The 21,683-nt window shown below is 55.6% G+C and overlaps 1 protein-coding gene across 1 annotated transcript in view; it reads left to right on the plus strand.

Moving 5' to 3' along the window:
- Positions 1-21,683, plus strand: part of LOC137312032 (amine oxidase [flavin-containing] B-like) — a 51,974-nt gene that overhangs the window by 19,950 nt on the left and 10,341 nt on the right. Inside the window, exons 6-11 of the mRNA XM_067978823.1 lie at positions 1,063-1,204; positions 2,138-2,290; positions 3,917-4,076; positions 6,609-6,753; positions 7,592-7,649; positions 9,655-9,752. Coding sequence (XP_067834924.1) covers positions 1,063-1,204; positions 2,138-2,290; positions 3,917-4,076; positions 6,609-6,753; positions 7,592-7,649; positions 9,655-9,752 — 756 coding nt within the window. The remainder of the gene's footprint in view (positions 1-1,062; positions 1,205-2,137; positions 2,291-3,916; positions 4,077-6,608; positions 6,754-7,591; positions 7,650-9,654; positions 9,753-21,683) is intronic.

Genomic DNA, 21,683 nt, shown 5'->3' on the forward strand with positions numbered 1-21,683 from the left:
CCTCGCGCGCTCCCTCTCCCTCCCTCCCTGGCGCGCTCCCTCTCCCTCCCTCCCTGGCGCGCTCCCTCTCCCTCCCGCCCTGGCGCGCTCCCGCTCCCTCCCTCCCTGGCGCGCTCCCTCTCCCTCCCTCCCTGGCGCGCTCCCTCTCCCTCCCTCCCTGGCGCGCTCCCTCTCCCTCCCTCCCTGGCGCGCTCCCTCTCCCTCCCTCCCTGGCGCGCTCCCTCTCCCTCCCTCCCTGGCGCGCTCCCTCTCCCTCCCGCCCTGGCGCGCTCCCTCTCCCTCCCTCCCTGGCGCGCTCCCTCTCCCTCCCGCCCTGGCGCGCTCCCTCTCCCTCCCTCCCTCGCGCGCTCCCGCTCCCTCCCTCCCTGGCGCGCTCCCGCTCCCTCCCTCCCTGGCGCGCTCCCTCTCCCTCCCTCCCTGGCGCGCTCCCTCTCCCTCCCTCCCTGGCGCCCTCCCTCTCCCTCCCTCCCTCGCTCCCTCCCTCTCCCTCCCTCCCTGGCGCGCTCCCTCTCCCTCCCTCCCTGGCGCGCTCCCTCTCCCTCCCTCCCTGGCGCGCACCCTCTCCCTCCCTCCCTCGCGCGCTCCCTCTCCCTCCCTCCCTGGCGCGCTCCCTCTCCCTCCCTCCCTGGCGCGCTCCCTCTCGCTCCCTCCCTCGCGCGCTCCCTCTCCCTCCCTCCCTGGCGCGCTCCCTCTCCCTCCCTCCCTGGCGCGCTCCCTCTCCCTCCCTCCCTGGCGCGCTCCCTCTCCCTCCCGCCCTTTTGACTACCCTACTCGTTGGGGTCTCTCTGTTTCTCTCTCTCTCCCTCTCCCTCTTTCCCTCTCTCTCTATTACCCTGATCTTGGGAGGTCCGACTCTCTCTGTTACCGTGTTTTTGTGCAGGGTTGGCCTCCCCGTGGCGGAGTGAAGCCTTTTCACCAGGCTGAGCTGGTCGGTGGGGCGGACTATTATGGTATGTTAACCGTGATGTCAGCCGGTAGCTCGGCTGAGCACTACGACTCTCTCCGGCGGTTTGCTCTGCCGAGTCCTCGCTGCTAAATTCAGCTGCTCTGTCTCCCTGGCAGGTCCACAAAGATCCTGTTGGACATCTTCATCAAGACCGTGTTCTGCGTGGAAACGCACGAGATCTCGACGCTCTGCGTGCTGTGGGGAATACGGTGCGGGCAAGGCATTGAACGGATGAGCAATATATCTGGTGGGGCCCAGGTGAGGCAGTTAGTTCGAGGTTTGAAGGAAAGCCCCTCCTTGTTTCGTTCAGTAGCTGGCACTAGGGGTCACCAATCATCCAGGATTGCCCTGGAGTCTCCGAGATTTGAGGATTGATTTCCAGGACACTGCTTTGAACATTTCCATTAATTATTGGAGATTGGGGTGGGGGGAAAAGGTCAAGAGTCGGGTGACAAAGAATCAGGGAACGATACAGCACAGAATGAGGCCATTCGGCCCATCGTGCCTGTGCTGGCTCTTTGAAAGAGCTTATCCAATTAGTCCCACTCCCCCTGCTCTTTCCCCACAGCCCTGCAAATGTTTCCCCTTCAAGTATTTATCCAATTCCCTTTTGAAAGTTATTATTGAATCTGCTTCCACCGCCCTTTCAGGCAGTGAATTCAAAATCGTAACAACTCGCTGCGTTTATATAAAAATTTCTCCTCATCTCCCCCTCTGGTTCTTTTGCCAATTTAAAAGTTGATTGTTACATGACTCACTGTCAGCCGTGGCCCAGTGGGCAGCTCTCTCGCCTCTGAGTCAGAAGGTCGAGGGTTCAAACCCCACTCCAGAGACTTGAGCACATAATCCAGGCCGGCACTCCCCAGTGCCAGTACCGAGGGAGTGCAGCACTGTCGGAGGCCCCGTCTTTCGGATGAGACGTTAAACCGAGGCCCCGCCTGCCCCCCTCAGGTGGATGTAAAAGGTCCCACGGCCACTATCCAAAGAAGAGCAGGGGGGGAGTTCTCCCCGGGTGTCCTGGTCAATATTTACCCCTCAACCAACATCGCTAAAAATAGATTATCTGATGGCTTTCTCTCCGAGCCGCCATGATCTCATTGAATAATGGAGTAGGCTTGAGGGGCTGAATGGCCTGCCCCTTGTCCCGGTGACTCGTTGACCGTGACCGCGTCCGTTCCTTCTGCCTTGCAGGAGCGTAAGTTTGTCGGGGGAGCGCAGACGATCAGCGAGAGGCTGGCCGAGCGGATCGGGAGGGAGAGGGTCCGCTTGAGTTCGCCGGTGGTCAGAGTGGAGCAGGCGGGCGACGGCGTGACCGTCACCAGCGAAAGGGGCGAGACGTCTGTGGTGAGGAGCGCCCGGCTCCGGTGGAAGGCAGCGGAATCGTCTTGAGCGTGTTCCGGTGGGGAGAGGCCGGGTCTGAGTTTATGTACTGGGGAGGGGCGAGGGGCGAGGGGAGTGACCAGGTGTACTGGAGTCCAGGAACGCCGAGTGGCCTATCTCGGCAGTGCTGCCGCGGGGAGGAGACGGGCACGGACCAGAGTGGGGGATCGGATCTGGTGGGGCCTCCTCCTGGTCGAGGCCTGGGCGTAGGGCACACACCTGGCCTCTCTAACACGCAGCAATCCAGGGGCAAGGGGCTAGGTAATAATCTACTGGGGGGAAAAGAAAGGAACTGTACACCAGGTAGAGGTAGATGCGAAGATTAGGAATCACTTCAACATCCATTAGTTCTCCTTGAGTCTTTTGATTATTCAATATTTTTAATGTTTCATTATTAATGATCTCACGTTCAGTTTGATCAAGGTGCTGATCCCGACAGTGTGAGGGAGAGGGATTAACATCAGTAGAGGTGCAGTCAGTAACACAGGGCGCTGGGGGAGAGGGGTTACTGAGAGACAGTGTGAGGGAGAGGGATTAACATCAGTCGAGATACAGTCAGTAACACAGGGCGCTGGGGGGAGAGGGGTTACTGAGAGACAGTGTGAGGGAGAGGGATTAACATCAGTAGAGATACAGTCAGTAACACAGGGCGCTGGGGGAGAGGGGTTACTGAGTGACAGTGTGAGGGAGAGGGATTAACATCAGTAGAGATACAGTCAGTAACACAGGGCGCTGGGGGGAGAGGGGTTACTGAGAGACAGTGTGAGGGAGAGGGATTAACATCAGTAGAGATACAGTCAGTAACACAGGGCGCTGGGGGAGAGGGGTTACTGAGTGACAGTGTGAGGGAGAGGGATTAACATCAGTCGAGATACAGTCAGTAACACAGGGCACTGGGGGAGAGGGGTTACTGAGAGACAGTGTGAGGGAGAGGGATTAACATCAGTAGAGATACAGTCAGTAACACAGGGCGCTGGGGGAGAGGGGTTACTGAGTGACAGTGTGAGGGAGAGGGATTAACATCAGTAGAGATACAGTCAGTAACACAGGGCGCTGGGGGAGAGGGGTTACTGAGAGACAGTGTGAGGGAGAGGGATTAACATCAGTAGAGATACAGTCAGTAACACAGGGCGCTGGGGGAGAGGGATTAACATCAGTAGAGATACAGTCAGTAACACAGGGCGCTGGGGGAGAGGGGTTACTGAGAGACAGTGTGAGGGAGAGGGATTAACATCAGTAGAGATACAGTCAGTAACACAGGGCACTGGGGGAGAGGGGTTACTGAGAGACAGTGTGAGGGAGAGGGATTAACATCGGTAGAGATACAGTCAGTAACACAGGGCGCTGGGGGAGAGGGGTTACTGAGAGACAGTGTGAGGGAGAGGGATTAACATCAGTCGAGATACAGTCAGTAACACAGGGCACTGGGGGAGAGGGGTTACTGAGAGACAGTGTGAGGGAGAGGGATTAACATCAGTCGAGATACAGTCAGTAACACAGGGCGCTGGGGGAGAGGGGTTACTGAGTGACAGTGCTGGGTCAGCCTGACCTTACGTTCACCACCCCCCTCCCCGTGGTTTGTCTCCCTAGGGTCGGTTTGCCATCTCGGCAGTGCCACATGCCATCCTGCAGATGATCCGTTTCCACCCTCCTCTGCCAGCCCGGAAGAGGCAGCTGATCCAACGCATGCCCATGGGGTCAGTCATCAAGACCGTTACCTTTTACGATAGAGCTTTCTGGAAAGAGAGAGGTAAGTCACCCGGGGCAACGGGGGGGGCGGCTGAGAAAAATAACCAAACAGCCCCAAAATCGAACTTTCAGCTCCAGCATAGAGCAAGAGAGAGGGCTTCCCTCCCCCTCCCCCCACTTTCATACAATCATAGAATGATACAGCACAGAAGGAGGCCGTTTGGCCCATCGAGCCTGTGCCGGCTCTTTGAAGAGCTATCCAATTAGTCCCACTCCCCCCTGCACTTTCCTCATAGCCCTGCAAATTTTTCCTTTTCAAGTATTTATCCAATTCCCTTTTGAAAGTTATTATTGAATCTGCTTCCACCGCCCTTTCAGGCAGCGCATTCCAGATCATAACAACTCGCTGCGTAAAAAAAAAAAAAGTCCTCATCTCCCCTCTGGTTCTTTTGCCAATCATCTTAAATCTGTGTCCTCCGGTTACCGGCCCTTCTGCCACTGGAAACAGTTTCTCCTTATTTACTCTATCAAAACCCTTCATGATTTTGAACACCTCTATTAAATCTCCCCTTAACCTTCTCTGCTCTAAGGAGAACAGCTTCTCCAGTCTCTCCACGTAACTGAAGTCCCTCATCCCTGGTACCATTCTGGTAAATCTCCTCCGCACCCTCTCCAAGGCCTTGACATCCTTCCTAAAGTGCGGTGCCCAGAATTGAACACAATACTCCAGCTGGGGCCTAAATTTCTCCCTTCCTCTCCTGAAGGTGCTGCCTCCTTGCTGGGGTTCCATGACTGCCAGCTGGACCTCCCAGTTCTCGTCCTGCGTGGCCGTCCCTTACATGAGTATTGTGTCCAATTCTGGGCACCGCACTTTAGGAAAGATGTCAAGGCCTTGGAGAGGGTGCAGAGGAGATTTACTAGAATGGCACCAGGGATGAGGGACTTCAGTTATGTGGAGAGACTGGAGAAGCTGGGGTTGTTCTCCTTAGAGCAGAGAAGGCTAAGGGGAGATTTAATCGGGGTGTTCAAAATCATGAAGGGGTTTTGATAGAGTAAATAAGAAGAAACTGCTTCCAGTGTCAGGTGTGCTGGTAACCAGAGCACACAGATAATTGGCAAAAGAGCCATAGGGTGGATGAGGATTTTTTTTTAACGCAGTGAGTTGTGATGATCTGGAACGCGCTGCCTGAAAGGGCGGTGGAAGCAGATTCAATAGTAACTTTCAAAAGGGAATTGGATAAATACTTGAAAAGGAAAAATTCGCTGAGCTATGAGGAAAGTGCAGGGGGAGTGGGACCAATTGGATAGCTCTTTCAAAGAGCCGGCACAGGCACGATGGGCCGAATGGCCTCCTCGTATGCTGTAAGATTCTGTATGAGGGTCGGGCCAGTGAGTAACGCCAGGCTGTAAGGGGATCACTGCCATCTCACCCATTGTCCACATTCTCGCTGCAGTTGGAAGGGAATAGAAGGTTGAATTATGGGGACTGGTTGCACAGACTTGGCTTGTATTCCCATGAGAACAGAAGATCGAGGGGTGACCTGATCGAGTGTTTAAAACCTTAAAAGGATTTGATAGTTTCTCCGTATCGACCCTATTTCCTCTGGTGGGAGAATCAAGAACAAGGGGGCATGACCTTAAAATTAGAGCCAGGCCGTTCAGGGGTGATGTCAGGAAGCACTTCTTCACACAAAGGGGAGTGGAAATCTGGAATTCCCTCCCTCCCCAAATGGCTGTGGATGCTGGGGGACAATTGGAGCTTTCAAGACTGAGGTGGATAGGTTTTGGTTGGGTGAGGGTATCGCGGGATAGGGAGCAAAGGCAGGTCAACGGAGTTGACGCGCATGATGTAATTGAATGGCAGAGCAGGCTCGAGGGGCTGAATGGCCTCCTCCTGTTACATAAGAACATAAGAAATAGGAGCAGGAGTAGGCCAATCGGCCCCTCGAGCCTGCTCCGCCATTCAACAAGATCATGGCTTATCTGATCCTATTGGTCCTTTCTTAGGGAGCTTCTGGTCTGCGTGGCTTAGCTGTTCACTGCTTCAACACGGTGTCAGCCGTGGCTCAGTGGGCCGCTCTCTCTCTTGCCTCTGAGTCAGAAGGTCGTGGGTTCGAGTCCCACTCCAGAGACTTCAGCATATAATCCAGGCCGACACTCCCAGTGCAGCGCTGAGAAAGTGCTGCACTGTCGGAGATGCTGTCTTTCGAATGAGACGTTAAACCCCGTCTGGCCTCTCGGGCGGGCGTATAAGACCCCACGGGCACGGAGAAGAGCAGGGAAGTTCTCCCCAGTGTCCTGGGGCCAATATTTATCCCTCAACCAACATCACTAAAAAAAACCAGATTATCTGGTCAAAATCACATTGCCGTTTGTGGGATCTTGCTGTGTATAAAATTGGCTGCTGCGTTTCCTACATTACAACAATGACTACAGCTAACGAAGCACTCTTGAAGTGTAATGTCCTGAGGCTGTGAAAGACGCTATATAAATGCAAGTCCTTTTTTCAGTGTGTTGAGCCTTTGAAGGAGCTGCTCTGCTCCTTTCATCGTTCGAGTCGGGTTAACCTCCTCTGTCCCTCCATCCCGCCCAGGGTTCAGTGGCTGTTCCATGTCGGACGTCGGGCCTGTCGATTTCAGTATCGATGACACAAAGCCCGATGGGAGTCACCCGGCCATAATGGGCTTCATCCAGGCAGGGACGGCGCGGAGACTGAGCCTGGGAACTCTGGAGCAAAGGTCAGATCGAATGAGAATCTGCAAATTTACTCAACGGGATGATTCGGGATGAGGGGGAAGTCACGAGTGGAAACCAACAAAGACGCCCGTTTACTGTGCGAGAATCAGAACGGTCTCTGGTGGTTTGAGAGAGTGTTGTGCTGTTGTGACTGTCCAATCCCTGGTGGAGAGGGGCTTTTGGGATGGTGTGACTTTCCAATCGGTGGTCATATGATGGGGTGCAGTTGATGTTTGGGACGTCCTGAGGATGTGACGCAGCAAAATATCCAGATTCTTTATCTCTATTGCACCTTATGGCGGTTGGTGGCAGAGTAGTTGGGAGTCAAATTGGAAGAAACTAGTTCTAAAATCACCACGTTCAAGAATACGGCCAAGGACGTACTGCATGAGACCACCAAAGTTGAAAAGAGTAGGCGGGCAGACCGGATTAGAGCAAGAAATGATTATTAAAGGGTGACAAATTTGGGGTTTAAAAGCCTCTAGATTGTTGGAGGAAGGGGAGAGCGAGGGAGGGGAGGAGTTCTTTTTTGACGTCCTGGAGACAGAATGGGTTACGGTTGGAGATGGCAGATAAATCTTGATGTTAACACGGGTGAGGATGCAGGGAGGAGGAAGAGATGTGGGGCGGGTGTGGAGGAGAAGAGAGCAAAGTTAAGAGGAGCGGTGACAAGAAAAGAGAGAGAGAGAGAGAGAGAGATTGGAGGTGAGATGGGATGTCGAACAGGTGACGAGCCCTCCAGGAATGTGAGGGAGCTCCGACAGCTTGTGCGAAAGTTTTAATGTCTGTTCTTGTCGTTTGGAGATATCCAGGCCTTTAATTTTCTTTCTTTATTACTAGGAAGGAATCTGTGTGCCAACATTATGCCAAAATCTTTAAGATGGAGGAGTTTTTGAATGTGAGTGGTGAACCCTGATAATCCTCCTCTCCAATTCGGGAGCAAGTGTTCAGAGCAAACATGCTCCCACAAAGAGAAAGGTTGGGACTGTCCCGGGAGCATAAGGCAAAAAAGGGAAGTTTATGTCTCACACCGAGAGCTCAATACTACAGAAAGCCCAGAGGAGTATAGAAAGTGCAGGGGTTAAATTAAGAAGGAAATTAGGAAAGCAAAGAGAGGGCGTGAAAAAATACTGGCAAGTAAAATTAAGGAAAGCCCAAAGATGTTTTATAAATAGATAAAGAGCAAGAGGATAACTAAGGAAAGAGTCGGGCCTGTTCGAGACCAAAATGTGTGGAGGCGGAAGATGTGGGTATGGTTCTTAATGAATACTTTGCGTCTGTCCTCACAAAAAAGAGGGATGGTGCAGAGATTGAGTATTTCAAACACTCCTCCTTAACTACAATCAAGTTAGGTCAGATACGACCTTCCCTTAACAAATCCAGGCTGACTGTCCTTGATTACTCCGTGCCTTTCTAAATGACGATTAAACATAGTGAGAGAGGAAGTATTAAGGGGTTTAGCATCTTTGAAAGTAGATAAATCGCCAGGCCCGGATGAAATGTATCCCAGGCTGTTAAAAGAAGCAAGGGAGGAAATAACAGAGGCCCTGACCATCATTTTCCAATCCTCCCTGGCTACAGGCGTGTGCTGGAAGATTGGAGGACTGCTGACGGTGTACCATTGTTTAAAAAGGGAGCGAGGGATAGACTGAGTAATTATAGGCCAATCAGCCTAACCTCCGTGGAGGGCAAATTATCACAATCAATTCTGAGGGACAGTATTAATCGTCATTTAGAAAGGCACGGATTAATCAAGGACAGTCAGCATGGATTTGTTATGGGGAGGTCGTGTCTGACTAACTTGATTGAATTTTTTGAGGAGGTAACAAGGAGGGTCGATGAGGGTAACGCGTTTGATGTAGTCTACATGGATTTCATCAAGGCTTTTGACAAGGTCGCACATGGCAGACTGGTCAAAAAAGTAAAAGCCCATGGGTTCCAAGGGAAAGTGGCAAATTGGATCTAAGATTGGCTCAGTGGCAGGAAGCAAAGGGTAATGGGTGTTTTTGTGACAGGAAGGCTGTTTCCAGTGGGGTTCCGCAGGGTTCAGTAATAGGTCCCTTGCTTTTTGAGACATATTAATGATTTAAACTTAAATGTAGGGGGCATGATTAAGAAGTTTGCAGATGATACAAAAATTGGCCGTGTGGTTGATAGTGAGGAGGAAAGCTGTAGACTGCAGGAAGATATCAATGGACTGGTCAGGTGGGCAGAAAAGTGGCAAATGGAATTCAATCCGGAGAAATGTGAGGTAATGCATTTGGGAGGGCAAACAAGGCAAGGGAGTACACAATAAATGGGAGGATACTGAGAGACGTAAAGGAAGTGAGGGACCTTGGAGTGCATGTCCACAGATCCCTGAAGGTAACAGGACAACAGATAAGATGGTTAAGAAGGCATACGGGATACTTTCCTTTATTAGCTGAGGCATAGAATATAAGAGCAGGGAGGTTATGCTAGAACTGTATAAAACACTAGTTAGGCGACAGCTTGAGTACTGCGTATAGTTCTGGTCACCACATGACAGGAAAGGTGTAATTGCTCTGGAGAGGGTACAGAGGAGTTTTACGAGGAGGTTGCCAGGACTGGAGAATTTTAGCCATGAGGAAAGATTGGATAGGCTGGGGTTGTTGTCTTTGGAACAGAGGAGGCTGAGGGGAGATGTAGGAGATGGGCGAGACATATTTGGGAAGTGAGTAGGTCAGGGATTAGAGACTGGTGAATGAGAGTGGGAGATGGTGGATGTGAGATCAGAGGCTAGTACAGAGATTCAGGAGCTGGTTAGTGTCGCTCCATTGGACACCTGTCACATGACATAGCCTCCTTTTAGAAGAGATTTTAAGATGTCTAATGGATGAGCCTTGTCCATCCAAACCTCGTCCTTTCTCTTTACACCTCTTCAGCCTAAAGACTACATTGAGAAGAACTGGATGGAGGAGACTTACTCTGGGGGATGTTATTCAAGCATTTTTGGACCCGGGGTCCTGACTGCCTTTGGAGAGTGAGTTCAGCCAACACAAGAATCTTTTCCTGCACTTCCAACTCTCTCATTCCAAGCAGACAGTTTTCTATTCTTCGAATCAGCTTTTGTGTTTTAACCACTTGTTGCTATAAAGGATAGAGAATTAAGCAAATGCTGAGCTAGCGCAGAGTGTGCACTCACTCCCCAGTGACCCAGTGTGTGGGATACACTCACTCCCCAGTGACCCAGTGTGTGGGAGACACTCACTCCCCGGTGACCCAGTGTGTGTGGGAGACACTCACTCCCCAGTGACCGAGTGTGTGGGAGACACTCACTCCCCGGTGACCCAGTGTGTGTGGGATACACTCACTCCCCAGTGACCGAGTGTGTGGGAGACACTCACTCCCCAGTGACCCAGTGTGTGTGGGAGACACTCACTCCCCAGTGACCGAGTGTGTGGGAGACACTCACTCCCCAGTGACCCAGTGTGTGTGGGAGACACTCACTCCCCAGTGACCCAGTGTGTGTGGGATACACTCACTCCCCAGTGACCCAGTGTGTGTGGGAGACACTCACTCCCCAGTGACCCAGTGTGTGGGATACACTCACTCCCCAGTGACCCAGTGTGTGGGATACACTCACTCCCCAGTGACCCAGTGTGTGGGATACACTCACTCCCCAGTGACCCAGTGTGTGGGATACACTCACTCCCCAGTGACCCAGTGTGTGGGATACACTCACTCCCCAGTGACCCAGTGTGTGGGATACACTCACTCCCCAGTGACCCAGTGTGTGGGAGACACTCACTCCCCAGTGACCCAGTGTGTGGGGGATACACTCACTCCCCAGTGACCCAGTGTGTGGGATACACTCACTCCCCAGTGACCCAGTGTGTGGGATACACTCACTCCCCAGTGACCCAGTGTGTGGGGGATACACTCACTCCCCAGTGACCCAGTGTGTGGGAGACACTCACTCCCCAGTGACCCAGTGTGTGGGAGACACTCACTCCCCAGTGACCCAGTGTGTGGGAGACACTCACTCCCCAGTGACCCAGTGTGTGGGAGACACTCACTCCCCAGTGACCCAGTGTGTGGGATACACTCACTCCCCAGTGACCCAGTGTGTGGGAGACACTCACTCCCCAGTGACTCAGTGTGTGGGATACACTCACTCCCCAGTGACCCAGTGTGTGGGATACACTCACTCCCCAGTGACCCAGTGTGTGGGATACACTCACTCCCCGGTGACCCAGTGTGTGTGGGATACACTCACTCCCCAGTGACCCAGTGTGTGGGATACACTCACTCCCCAGTGACCCAGTGTGTGGGATACACTCACTCCCCAGTGACCCAGTGTGTGGGATACACTCACTCCCCAGTGACCCAGTGTGTGGGATACACTCACTCCCCAGTGACCCAGTGTGTGGGATACACTCACTCCCCAGTGACCCAGTGTGTGGGATACACTCACTCCCCAGTGACCCAGTGTGTGGGAGACACTCACTCCCCAGTGACCCAGTGTGTGGGATACACTCACTCCCCAGTGACTCAGTGTGTGGGGGATACACTCACTCCCCAGTGACCCAGTGTGTGGGATACACTCACTCCCCAGTGACCCAGTGTGTGGGATACACTCACTCCCCAGTGACCCAGTGTGTGGGATACACTCACTCCCCAGTGACCCAGTGTGTGTGGGATACACTCACTCCCCAGTGACCCAGTGTGTGGGATACACTCACTCCCCAGTGACCCAGTGTGTGCGATACACTCACTCCCCAGTGACCCAGTGTGGGATACACTCACTCCCCAGTGACCCGGTGTGTGGGATACACTCACTCCCCAGTGACCCAGTGTGTGGGAGACACTCACTCCCCAGTGACCCAGTGTGTGGGAGACACTCACTCCCCAGTGACCCAGTGTGTGGGAGACACTCACTCCCCAGTGACCCAGTGTGTGGGAGACACTCACTCCCCAGTGACCCAGTGTGTGGGATACACTCACTCCCCAGTGACCCAGTGTGGGGGATACACTCACTCCCCAGTGACGCAGTGGGGGATACACTCACTCCCCAGTGACCCAGTGGGGGATACACTCACTCCCCAGTGACCCAGTGTGTGTGGGATACACTCACTTCCCGGTGACCCAGTGGGGGATACACTCACTCCCCAGTGACTCAGTGTGTGGGATACACTCACTCCCCAGTGACCCAGTGTGTGGGATACACTCACTCCCCAGTGACCCAGTGTGTGGGATACACTCACTCCCCAGTGACCCAGTGTGTGGGATACACTCACTCCCCAGTGACCCAGTGTGTGGGATACACTCACTCCCCAGTGACCCAGTGTGTGGGATACACTCTCTCCCCAGTGACCCAGTGTGTGGGATACACTCACTCCCCGGTGACCCAGTGGGGGATACACTCACTCCCCCGTGACCCAGTGGGGGAGACACGCACTCCCCGGTGACCCAGTGTGGGATACACTCACTCCCCAGTGACCCAGTGTGTGGGATACACTCACTCCCCAGTGACCCAGTGTGTGGGGGATACACTCACTCCCCAGTGACCCAGTGTGGGGGATACACTCACTCCCCGGTGACCCAGTGTGTGTGGGATACACTCACTCCCCAGTGACCCAGTGTGTGGGATACACTCACTCCCCAGTGACCCAGTGTGTGGGATACACTCACTCCCCGGTGACCCAGTGTGTGGGGGATACACTCACTCCCCGGTGACCCAGTGTGTGGGGGATACACTCACTCCCCGGTGACCCAGTGTGTGGGATACACTCACTCCCCAGTGACCCAGTGTGTGGGATGCACTCACTCCCCAGTGACCCAGTGTGTGGGGGATACACTCACTCCCCAGTGACCCAGTGTGTGGGATACACTCACTCCCCAGTGACCCAGTGTGTGTGGGATACACTCACTCCCCAGTGACCCAGTGTGTGGGATACACTCACTCCCCAGTGACCCAGTGTGTGGGATACACTCACTCCCCAGTGACCCAGTGTGTGGGATGCACTCACTCCCCAGTGACCCAGTGTGTGGGGGATACACTCACTCCCCAGTGACCCAGTGTATGTGGGATACACTCACTCCCCAGTGACCCAGTGTGTGTGGGATACACTCACTCCCCAGTGACCCAGTGTATGTGGGATACACTCACTCCCCAGTGACCCAGTGTGTGGGATACACTCACTCCCCAGTGACCGAGTGTGGGATACACTCACTCCCCAGTGACCCAGTGTGTGGGGGATACACTCACTCCCCAGTGACCCAGTGTGTGGGAGACACTCACTCCCCAGTGACCCAGTGTGGGATACACTCACTCCCCAGTGACCCAGTGTGTGGGATACACTCACTCCCCAGTGACCCAGTGTGGGGGATACACTCACTCCCCAGTGACCCAGTGTGGGGGATACACTCACTCCCCAGTGACCCAGTGTGTGGGATACACTCACTCCCCAGTGACCCAGTGTGTGGGATACACTCACTCCCCAGTGACCCAGTGTGTGGGATACACTCACTCCCCGGTGACCCAGTGTGTGGGATACACTCACTCCCCGGTGACCCAGTGTGTGGGATACACTCACTCCCCGGTGACCCAGTGTGTGTGGGATACACTCACTCCCCAGTGACCCAGTGTGTGGGATACACTCACTCCCCAGTGACCCAGTGTGTGGGATACACTCACTCCCCAGTGACCCAGTGTGGGGGATACACTCACTCCCCAGTGACCCAGTGTGTGTGGGATACACTCACTCCCCAGTGACCCAGTGTGTGGGATACACTCACTCCCCAGTGACCCAGTGTGTGGGATACACTCACTCCCCAGTGACCCAGTGTGGGGGATACACTCACTCCCCAGTGACCCAGTGTGTGGGATACACTCACTCCCCAGTGACCGAGTGTGTGTGGGAGACACTCACTCCCCAGTGACCCAGTGTGTGGGATACACTCACTCCCCAGTGACCCAGTGTGTGTGGGATACACTCACTCCCCAGTGACCCAGTGTGTGTGGGATACACTCACTCCCCAGTGACCCAGTGTGTGGGATACACTCACTCCCCAGTGACCCAGTGTGTGGGATACACTCACTCCCCAGTGACCCAGTGTGTGGGATACACTCACTCCCCAGTGACCCAGTGTGGGGGATACACTCACTCCCCAGTGACCCAGTGTGTGGGATACACTCACTCCCCAGTGACCGAGTGTGTGTGGGAGACACTCACTCCCCAGTGACCCAGTGTGTGGGATACACTCACTCCCCAGTGACCCAGTGTGTGTGGGATACACTCACTCCCCAGTGACCCAGTGTGTGTGGGATACACTCACTCCCCAGTGACCCAGTGTGTGGGATACACTCACTCCCCAGTGACCCAGTGTGTGGGATACACTCACTCCCCAGTGACCCAGTGTGTGGGATACACTCACTCCCCAGTGACCCAGTGTGGGGGATACACTCACTCCCCCGGTGACCCAGTGTGGGGGATACACTCACTCCCCAGTGACCCAGTGTGTGGGATACACTCACTCCCCAGTGACCCAGTGTGTGGGATACACTCACTCCCCAGTGACCCAGTGTGTGGGATACACTCACTCCCCAGTGACCCAGTGTGGGGGATACACTCACTCCCCGGTGACCCAGTGTGTGTGGGATACACTCACTCCCCAGTGACCCAGTGTGTGTGGGATACACTCACTCCCCAGTGACCCAGTGTGTGGGATACACTCACTCCCCAGTGACCCAGTGTGGGGGATACACTCATTCCCCAGTGACCCAGTGTGTGGGATACACTCACTCCCCAGTGACCCAGTGTGTGTGGGATACACTCACTCCCCAGTGACCCAGTGTGTGTGGGATACACTCACTCCCCAGTGACCCAGTGTGTGGGATACACTCACTCCCCAGTGACCCAGTGTGGGGGATACACTCACTCCCCAGTGACCCAGTGTGTGGGATACACTCACTCCCCAGTGACCCAGTGTGTGGGATACACTCACTCCCCAGTGACCGAGTGTGTGTGGGAGACACTCACTCCCCAGTGACCCAGTGTGTGGGATACACTCACTCCCCAGTGACCCAGTGTGTGTGGGATACACTCACTCCCCAGTGACCCAGTGTGTGTGGGATACACTCACTCCCCAGTGACCCAGTGTGTGGGATACACTCACTCCCCAGTGACCCAGTGTGTGGGATACACTCACTCCCCGGGGACCCAGTGTGTGGGATACACTCACTCCCCAGTGACCCAGTGTGTGGGATACACTCACTCCCCAGTGACCCAGTGTGTGTGGGATACACTCACTCCCCAGTGACCCAGTGTGTGGGATACACTCACTCCCCAGTGACCCAGTGTGGGGGATACACTCACTCCCCAGTGACCCAGTGTGTGGGATACACTCACTCCCCAGTGACCCAGTGTGTGTGGGATACACTCACTCCCCAGTGACCCAGTGTGTGTGGGATACACTCACTCCCCAGTGACCCAGTGTGTGGGATACACTCACTCCCCAGTGACCCAGTGTGGGGGATACACTCACTCCCCAGTGACCCAGTGTGTGGGATACACTCACTCCCCAGTGACCCAGTGTGTGGGATACACTCACTCCCCAGTGACCCAGTGTGTGGGATACACTCACTCCCCAGTGACCGAGTGTGTGTGGGAGACACTCACTCCCCAGTGACCCAGTGTGTGGGATACACTCACTCCCCAGTGACCCAGTGTGTGTGGGATACACTCACTCCCCAGTGACCCAGTGTGTGTGGGATACACTCACTCCCCAGTGACCCAGTGTGTGGGATACACTCACTCCCCAGTGACCCAGTGTGTGGGATACACTCACTCCCCGGTGACCCAGTGTGTGGGATACACTCACTCCCCAGTGACCCAGTGTGTGGGATACACTCACTCCCCAGTGACCCAGTGTGTGGGATACACTCACTCCCCGGTGACCCAGTGTGTGGGATACACTCACTCCCCAGTGACCCAGTGTGTGGGATACACTCACTCCCCAGTGACCCAGTGTGTGTGGGATACACTCACTCCCCAGTGACCCAGTGTGTGTGGGATACACTCACTCCCCAGTGACCCAGTGTGTGGGATACACTCACTCCCCAGTGACCCAGTGTGTGTGGGATACACTCACTCCCCAGTGACCCAGTGTGTGGGATACACTCACTCCCCAGTGACCCAGTGTGTGGGATACACTCACTCCCCAGTGACCCAGTGTGTGGGATACACTCACTCCCCAGTGACCCAGTGTGTGTGGGATACACTCACTCCCCAGTGACCCAGTGTGTGTGGGATACACTCACTCCCCAGTGACCCAGTGTGTGGGATACACTCACTCCCCAGTGACCCAGTGTGTGTGGGATACACTCACTCCCCAGTGACCCAGTGTGTGGGATACACTCACTCCCCAGTGACCCAGTGTGTGTGGGATACACTCACTCCCCAGTGACCCAGTGTGTGGGATACACTCACTCCCCAGTGACCCAGTGTGTGGGATACACTCACTCCCCAGTGACCCAGTGTGTGGGATACACTCACTCCCCAGTGACCCAGTGTGTGTGGGATACACTCACTCCCCAGTGACCCAGTGTGTGTGGGATACACTCACTCCCCAGTGACCCAGTGTGTGGGAGACACTCACTCCCCAGTGACCCAGTGTGTGTGGGAGACACTCACTCCCCAGTGACCCAGTGTGTGGGAGACACTCACTCCCCAGTGACCCAGTGTGTGGGATACACTCACTCCCCAGTGACCCAGTGTGTGTGGGATACACTCACTCCCCAGTGACCCAGTGTGTGTGGGATACACTCACTCCCCAGTGACCCAGTGTGTGTGGGATACACTCACTCCCCAGTGACCCAGTGTGTGGGATACACTCACTCCCCAGTGACCCAGTGTGTGGGATACACTCACTCCCCAGTGACCCAGTGTGTGGGATACACTCACTCCCCAGTAACCCAGTGTGTGTGGGATACACTCACTCCCCAGTGACCCAGTGTGTGGGATACACTCACTCCCCAGTGACCCAGTGTGGGGGATACACTCACTCCCCAGTGACCCAGTGTGTGGGATACACTCACTCCCCAGTGACCCAGTGTGTGGGATACACTCACTCCCCAGTGACCGAGTGTGTGTGGGAGACACTCACTCCCCAGTGACCCAGTGTGTGGGATACACTCACTCCCCAGTGACCCAGTGTGTGTGGGATACACTCACTCCCCAGTGACCCAGTGTGTGTGGGATACACTCACTCCCCAGTGACCCAGTGTGTGGGATACACTCACTCCCCAGTGACCCAGTGTGTGGGATACACTCACTCCCCGGGGACCCAGTGTGTGGGATACACTCACTCCCCAGTGACCCAGTGTGTGGGATACACTCACTCCCCAGTGACCCAGTGTGTGTGGGATACACTCACTCCCCAGTGACCCAGTGTGTGGGATACACTCACTCCCCAGTGACCCAGTGTGGGGGATACACTCACTCCCCAGTGACCCAGTGTGTGGGATACACTCACTCCCCAGTGACCCAGTGTGTGTGGGATACACTCACTCCCCAGTGACCCAGTGTGTGTGGGATACACTCACTCCCCAGTGACCCAGTGTGTGGGATACACTCACTCCCCAGTGACCCAGTGTGGGGGATACACTCACTCCCCAGTGACCCAGTGTGTGGGATACACTCACTCCCCAGTGACCCAGTGTGTGGGATACACTCACTCCCCAGTGACCCAGTGTGTGGGATACACTCACTCCCCAGTGACCGAGTGTGTGTGGGAGACACTCACTCCCCAGTGACCCAGTGTGTGGGATACACTCACTCCCCAGTGACCCAGTGTGTGTGGGATACACTCACTCCCCAGTGACCCAGTGTGTGTGGGATACACTCACTCCCCAGTGACCCAGTGTGTGGGATACACTCACTCCCCAGTGACCCAGTGTGTGGGATACACTCACTCCCCGGGGACCCAGTGTGTGGGATACACTCACTCCCCAGTGACCCAGTGTGTGGGATACACTCACTCCCCAGTGACCCAGTGTGTGGGATACACTCACTCCCCGGTGACCCAGTGTGTGGGATACACTCACTCCCCAGTGACCCAGTGTGTGGGATACACTCACTCCCCAGTGACCCAGTGTGTGTGGGATACACTCACTCCCCAGTGACCCAGTGTGTGTGGGATACACTCACTCCCCAGTGACCCAGTGTGTGGGATACACTCACTCCCCAGTGACCCAGTGTGTGTGGGATACACTCACTCCCCAGTGACCCAGTGTGTGGGATACACTCACTCCCCAGTGACCCAGTGTGTGGGATACACTCACTCCCCAGTGACCCAGTGTGTGGGATACACTCACTCCCCAGTGACCCAGTGTGTGTGGGATACACTCACTCCCCAGTGACCCAGTGTGTGTGGGATACACTCACTCCCCAGTGACCCAGTGTGTGGGATACACTCACTCCCCAGTGACCCAGTGTGTGTGGGATACACTCACTCCCCAGTGACCCAGTGTGTGGGATACACTCACTCCCCAGTGACCCAGTGTGTGTGGGATACACTCACTCCCCAGTGACCCAGTGTGTGGGATACACTCACTCCCCAGTGACCCAGTGTGTGGGATACACTCACTCCCCAGTGACCCAGTGTGTGGGATACACTCACTCCCCAGTGACCCAGTGTGTGTGGGATACACTCACTCCCCAGTGACCCAGTGTGTGTGGGATACACTCACTCCCCAGTGACCCAGTGTGTGGGAGACACTCACTCCCCAGTGACCCAGTGTGTGTGGGAGACACTCACTCCCCAGTGACCCAGTGTGTGGGAGACACTCACTCCCCAGTGACCCAGTGTGTGGGATACACTCACTCCCCAGTGACCCAGTGTGTGTGGGATACACTCACTCCCCAGTGACCCAGTGTGTGTGGGATACACTCACTCCCCAGTGACCCAGTGTGTGTGGGATACACTCACTCCCCAGTGACCCAGTGTGTGGGATACACTCACTCCCCAGTGACCCAGTGTGTGGGATACACTCACTCCCCAGTGACCCAGTGTGTGGGATACACTCACTCCCCAGTAACCCAGTGTGTGTGGGATACACTCACTCCCCGGGGACCCAGTGTGTGGGAGACACTCACTCCCCAGTGACCCAGTGTGTGGGATACACTCACTCCCCGGTGACCCAGTGTGTGGGATACACTCACTCCCCAGTGACCCAGTGTGTGTGGGATACACTCACTCCCCAGTGACCCAGTGTGTGGGATACACTCACTCCCCAGTGACCCAGTGTGTGTGGGATACACTCACTCCCCAGTGACCCAGTGTGTGGGATACACTCACTCCCCAGTGACCCAGTGTGTGTGATACACTCACTCCCCAGTGACCCAGTGTGTGTGGGATACACTCACTCCCCAGTGACCCAGTGTGTGTGATACACTCACTCCCCAGTGACCGAGTGTGTGGGAGACACTCACTCCCCAGTGACCCAGTGTGTGGGATACACTCACTCCCCAGTGACCCAGTGTGGGATACACTCACTCCCAATGACCCAGTGTGTGGGATACACTCACTCCCCAGTGACCCAGTGTGTGTGGGATACACTCACTCCCCGGTGACCCAGTGTGTGGGATACACTCACTCCCCAGTGACCCAGTGTGTGTGGGATACACTCACTCCCCAGTGACCCAGTGTGTGTGGGATACACTCACTCCCCAGTGACCCAGTGTGTGGGATACACTCACTCCCCAGTGACCCAGTGTGTGGGATACACTCACTCCCCAGTGACCCAGTGTGTGGGATACACTCACTCCCCAGTGACCCAGTGTGTGGGATACACTCACTCCCCAGTGACCGAGTGTGTGGGATACACTCACTCCCCAGTGACCGAGTGTGTGGGATACACTCACTCCCCGGTGACCCAGTGTGTGGGATACACTCACTCCCCAGTGACCCAGTGTGTGGGATACACTCACTCCCCGGTGACCCAGTGTGTGGGATACACTCACTCCCCAGTGACCCAGTGTGTGGGATACACTCACTCCCCAGTGACCGAGTGTGTGGGATACACTCACTCCCCGGTGACCCAGTGTGTGGGATACACTCACTCCCCGGTGACCCAGTGTGTGGGATACACTCACTCCCCGGTGACCCAGTGTGTGGGATACACTCACTCCCCAGTGACCCAGTGTGTGGGGGATACACTCACTCCCCGGGGACCCAGTGTGTGGGGGATACACTCACTCCCCAGTGACCCAGTGTGTGGGATACACTCACTCCCCAGTGACCGAGTGTGTGGGATACACTCACTCCCCAGTGACCGAGTGTGTGGGAGACACTCACTCCCCAGTGACCCAGTGTGTGGGAGACACTCACTCCCCAGTGACCCAGTGTGTGGGAGACACTCACTCCCCAGTGACCCAGTGTGTGGGAGACACTCACTCCCCAGTGACCCAGTGTGTGGGAGACACTCACTCCCCAGTGACCCAGTGTGTGGGAGACACTCACTCCCCAGTGACCCAGTGTGTGGGAGACACTCACTCCCCAGTGACCCAGTGTGTGGGAGACACTCACTCCCCAGTGACCCAGTGTGTGGGAGACACTCACTCCCCAGTGACCCAGTGTGTGGGAGACACTCACTCCCCAGTGACCCAGTGTGTGGGAGACACTCACTCCCCAGTGACCCAGTGTGTGGGATACACTCACTCCCCAGTGACCCAGTGTGGGATACACTCACTCCCCAGTGACCCAGTGTGTGTGGGATACACTCACTCCCCGGTGACCCAGTGTGTGGGATACACTCACTCCCCAGTGACCCAGTGTGTGGGATACACTCACTCCCCAGTGACCCAGTGTGTGGGATACACTCACTCCCCAGTGACCCAGTGTGTGGGATACACTCACTCCCCAGTGACCCAGTGTGTGGGATACACTCACTCCCCGGTGACCCAGTGTGTGGGATACACTCACTCCCCGGTGACCCAGTGTGTGGGATACACTCACTCCCCAGTGACCCAGTGTGTGGGATACACTCACTCCCCAGTGACCCAGTGTGTGTGGGATACACTCACTCCCCGGGGACCCAGTGTGTGGGGGATACACTCACTCCCCAGTGACCCAGTGTGTGGGATACACTCACTCCCCAGTGACCCAGTGTGTGGGATACACTCACTCCCCAGTGACCGAGTGTGTGGGATACACTCACTCCCCAGTGACCGAGTGTGTGGGAGACACTCACTCCCCAGTGACCGAGTGTGTGGGAGACACTCACTCCCCAGTGACCGAGTGTGTGGGATACACTCACTCCCCAGTGACCGAGTGTGTGGGAGACACTCACTCCCCAGTGACCCAGTGTGTGGGAGACACTCACTCCCCAGTGACCCAGTGTGTGGGAGACACTCACTCCCCAGTGACCCAGTGTGTGGGAGACACTCACTCCCCAGTGACCCAGTGTGTGGGAGACACTCACTCCCCAGTGACCCAGTGTGTGGGAGACACTCACTCCCCAGTGACCCAGTGTGTGGGAGACACTCACTCCCCAGTGACCCAGTGTGTGGGAGACACTCACTCCCCAGTGACCCAGTGTGTGGGAGACACTCACTCCCCAGTGACCCAGTGTGTGGGAGACACTCACTCCCCAGTGACCCAGTGTGTGGGAGACACTCACTCCCCAGTGACCCAGTGTGTGGGAGACACTCACTCCCCAGTGACCCAGTGTGTGGGAGACACTCACTCCCCAGTGACCCAGTGTGTGGGAGACACTCACTCCCCAGTGACCCAGTGTGTGGGAGACACTCACTCCCCAGTGACCCAGTGTGTGGGAGACACTCACTCCCCAGTGACCCAGTGTGTGGGAGACACTCACTCCCCAGTGACCCAGTGTGGGATACACTCACTCCCCAGTGACCCAGTGTGTGTGGGATACACTCACTCCCCGGTGACCCAGTGTGTGGGA

Source organism: Heptranchias perlo, unplaced genomic scaffold, assembly GCF_035084215.1.
Source record: "Heptranchias perlo isolate sHepPer1 unplaced genomic scaffold, sHepPer1.hap1 HAP1_SCAFFOLD_392, whole genome shotgun sequence".
Classification (NCBI taxonomy): domain Eukaryota; kingdom Metazoa; phylum Chordata; class Chondrichthyes; order Hexanchiformes; family Hexanchidae; genus Heptranchias; species Heptranchias perlo.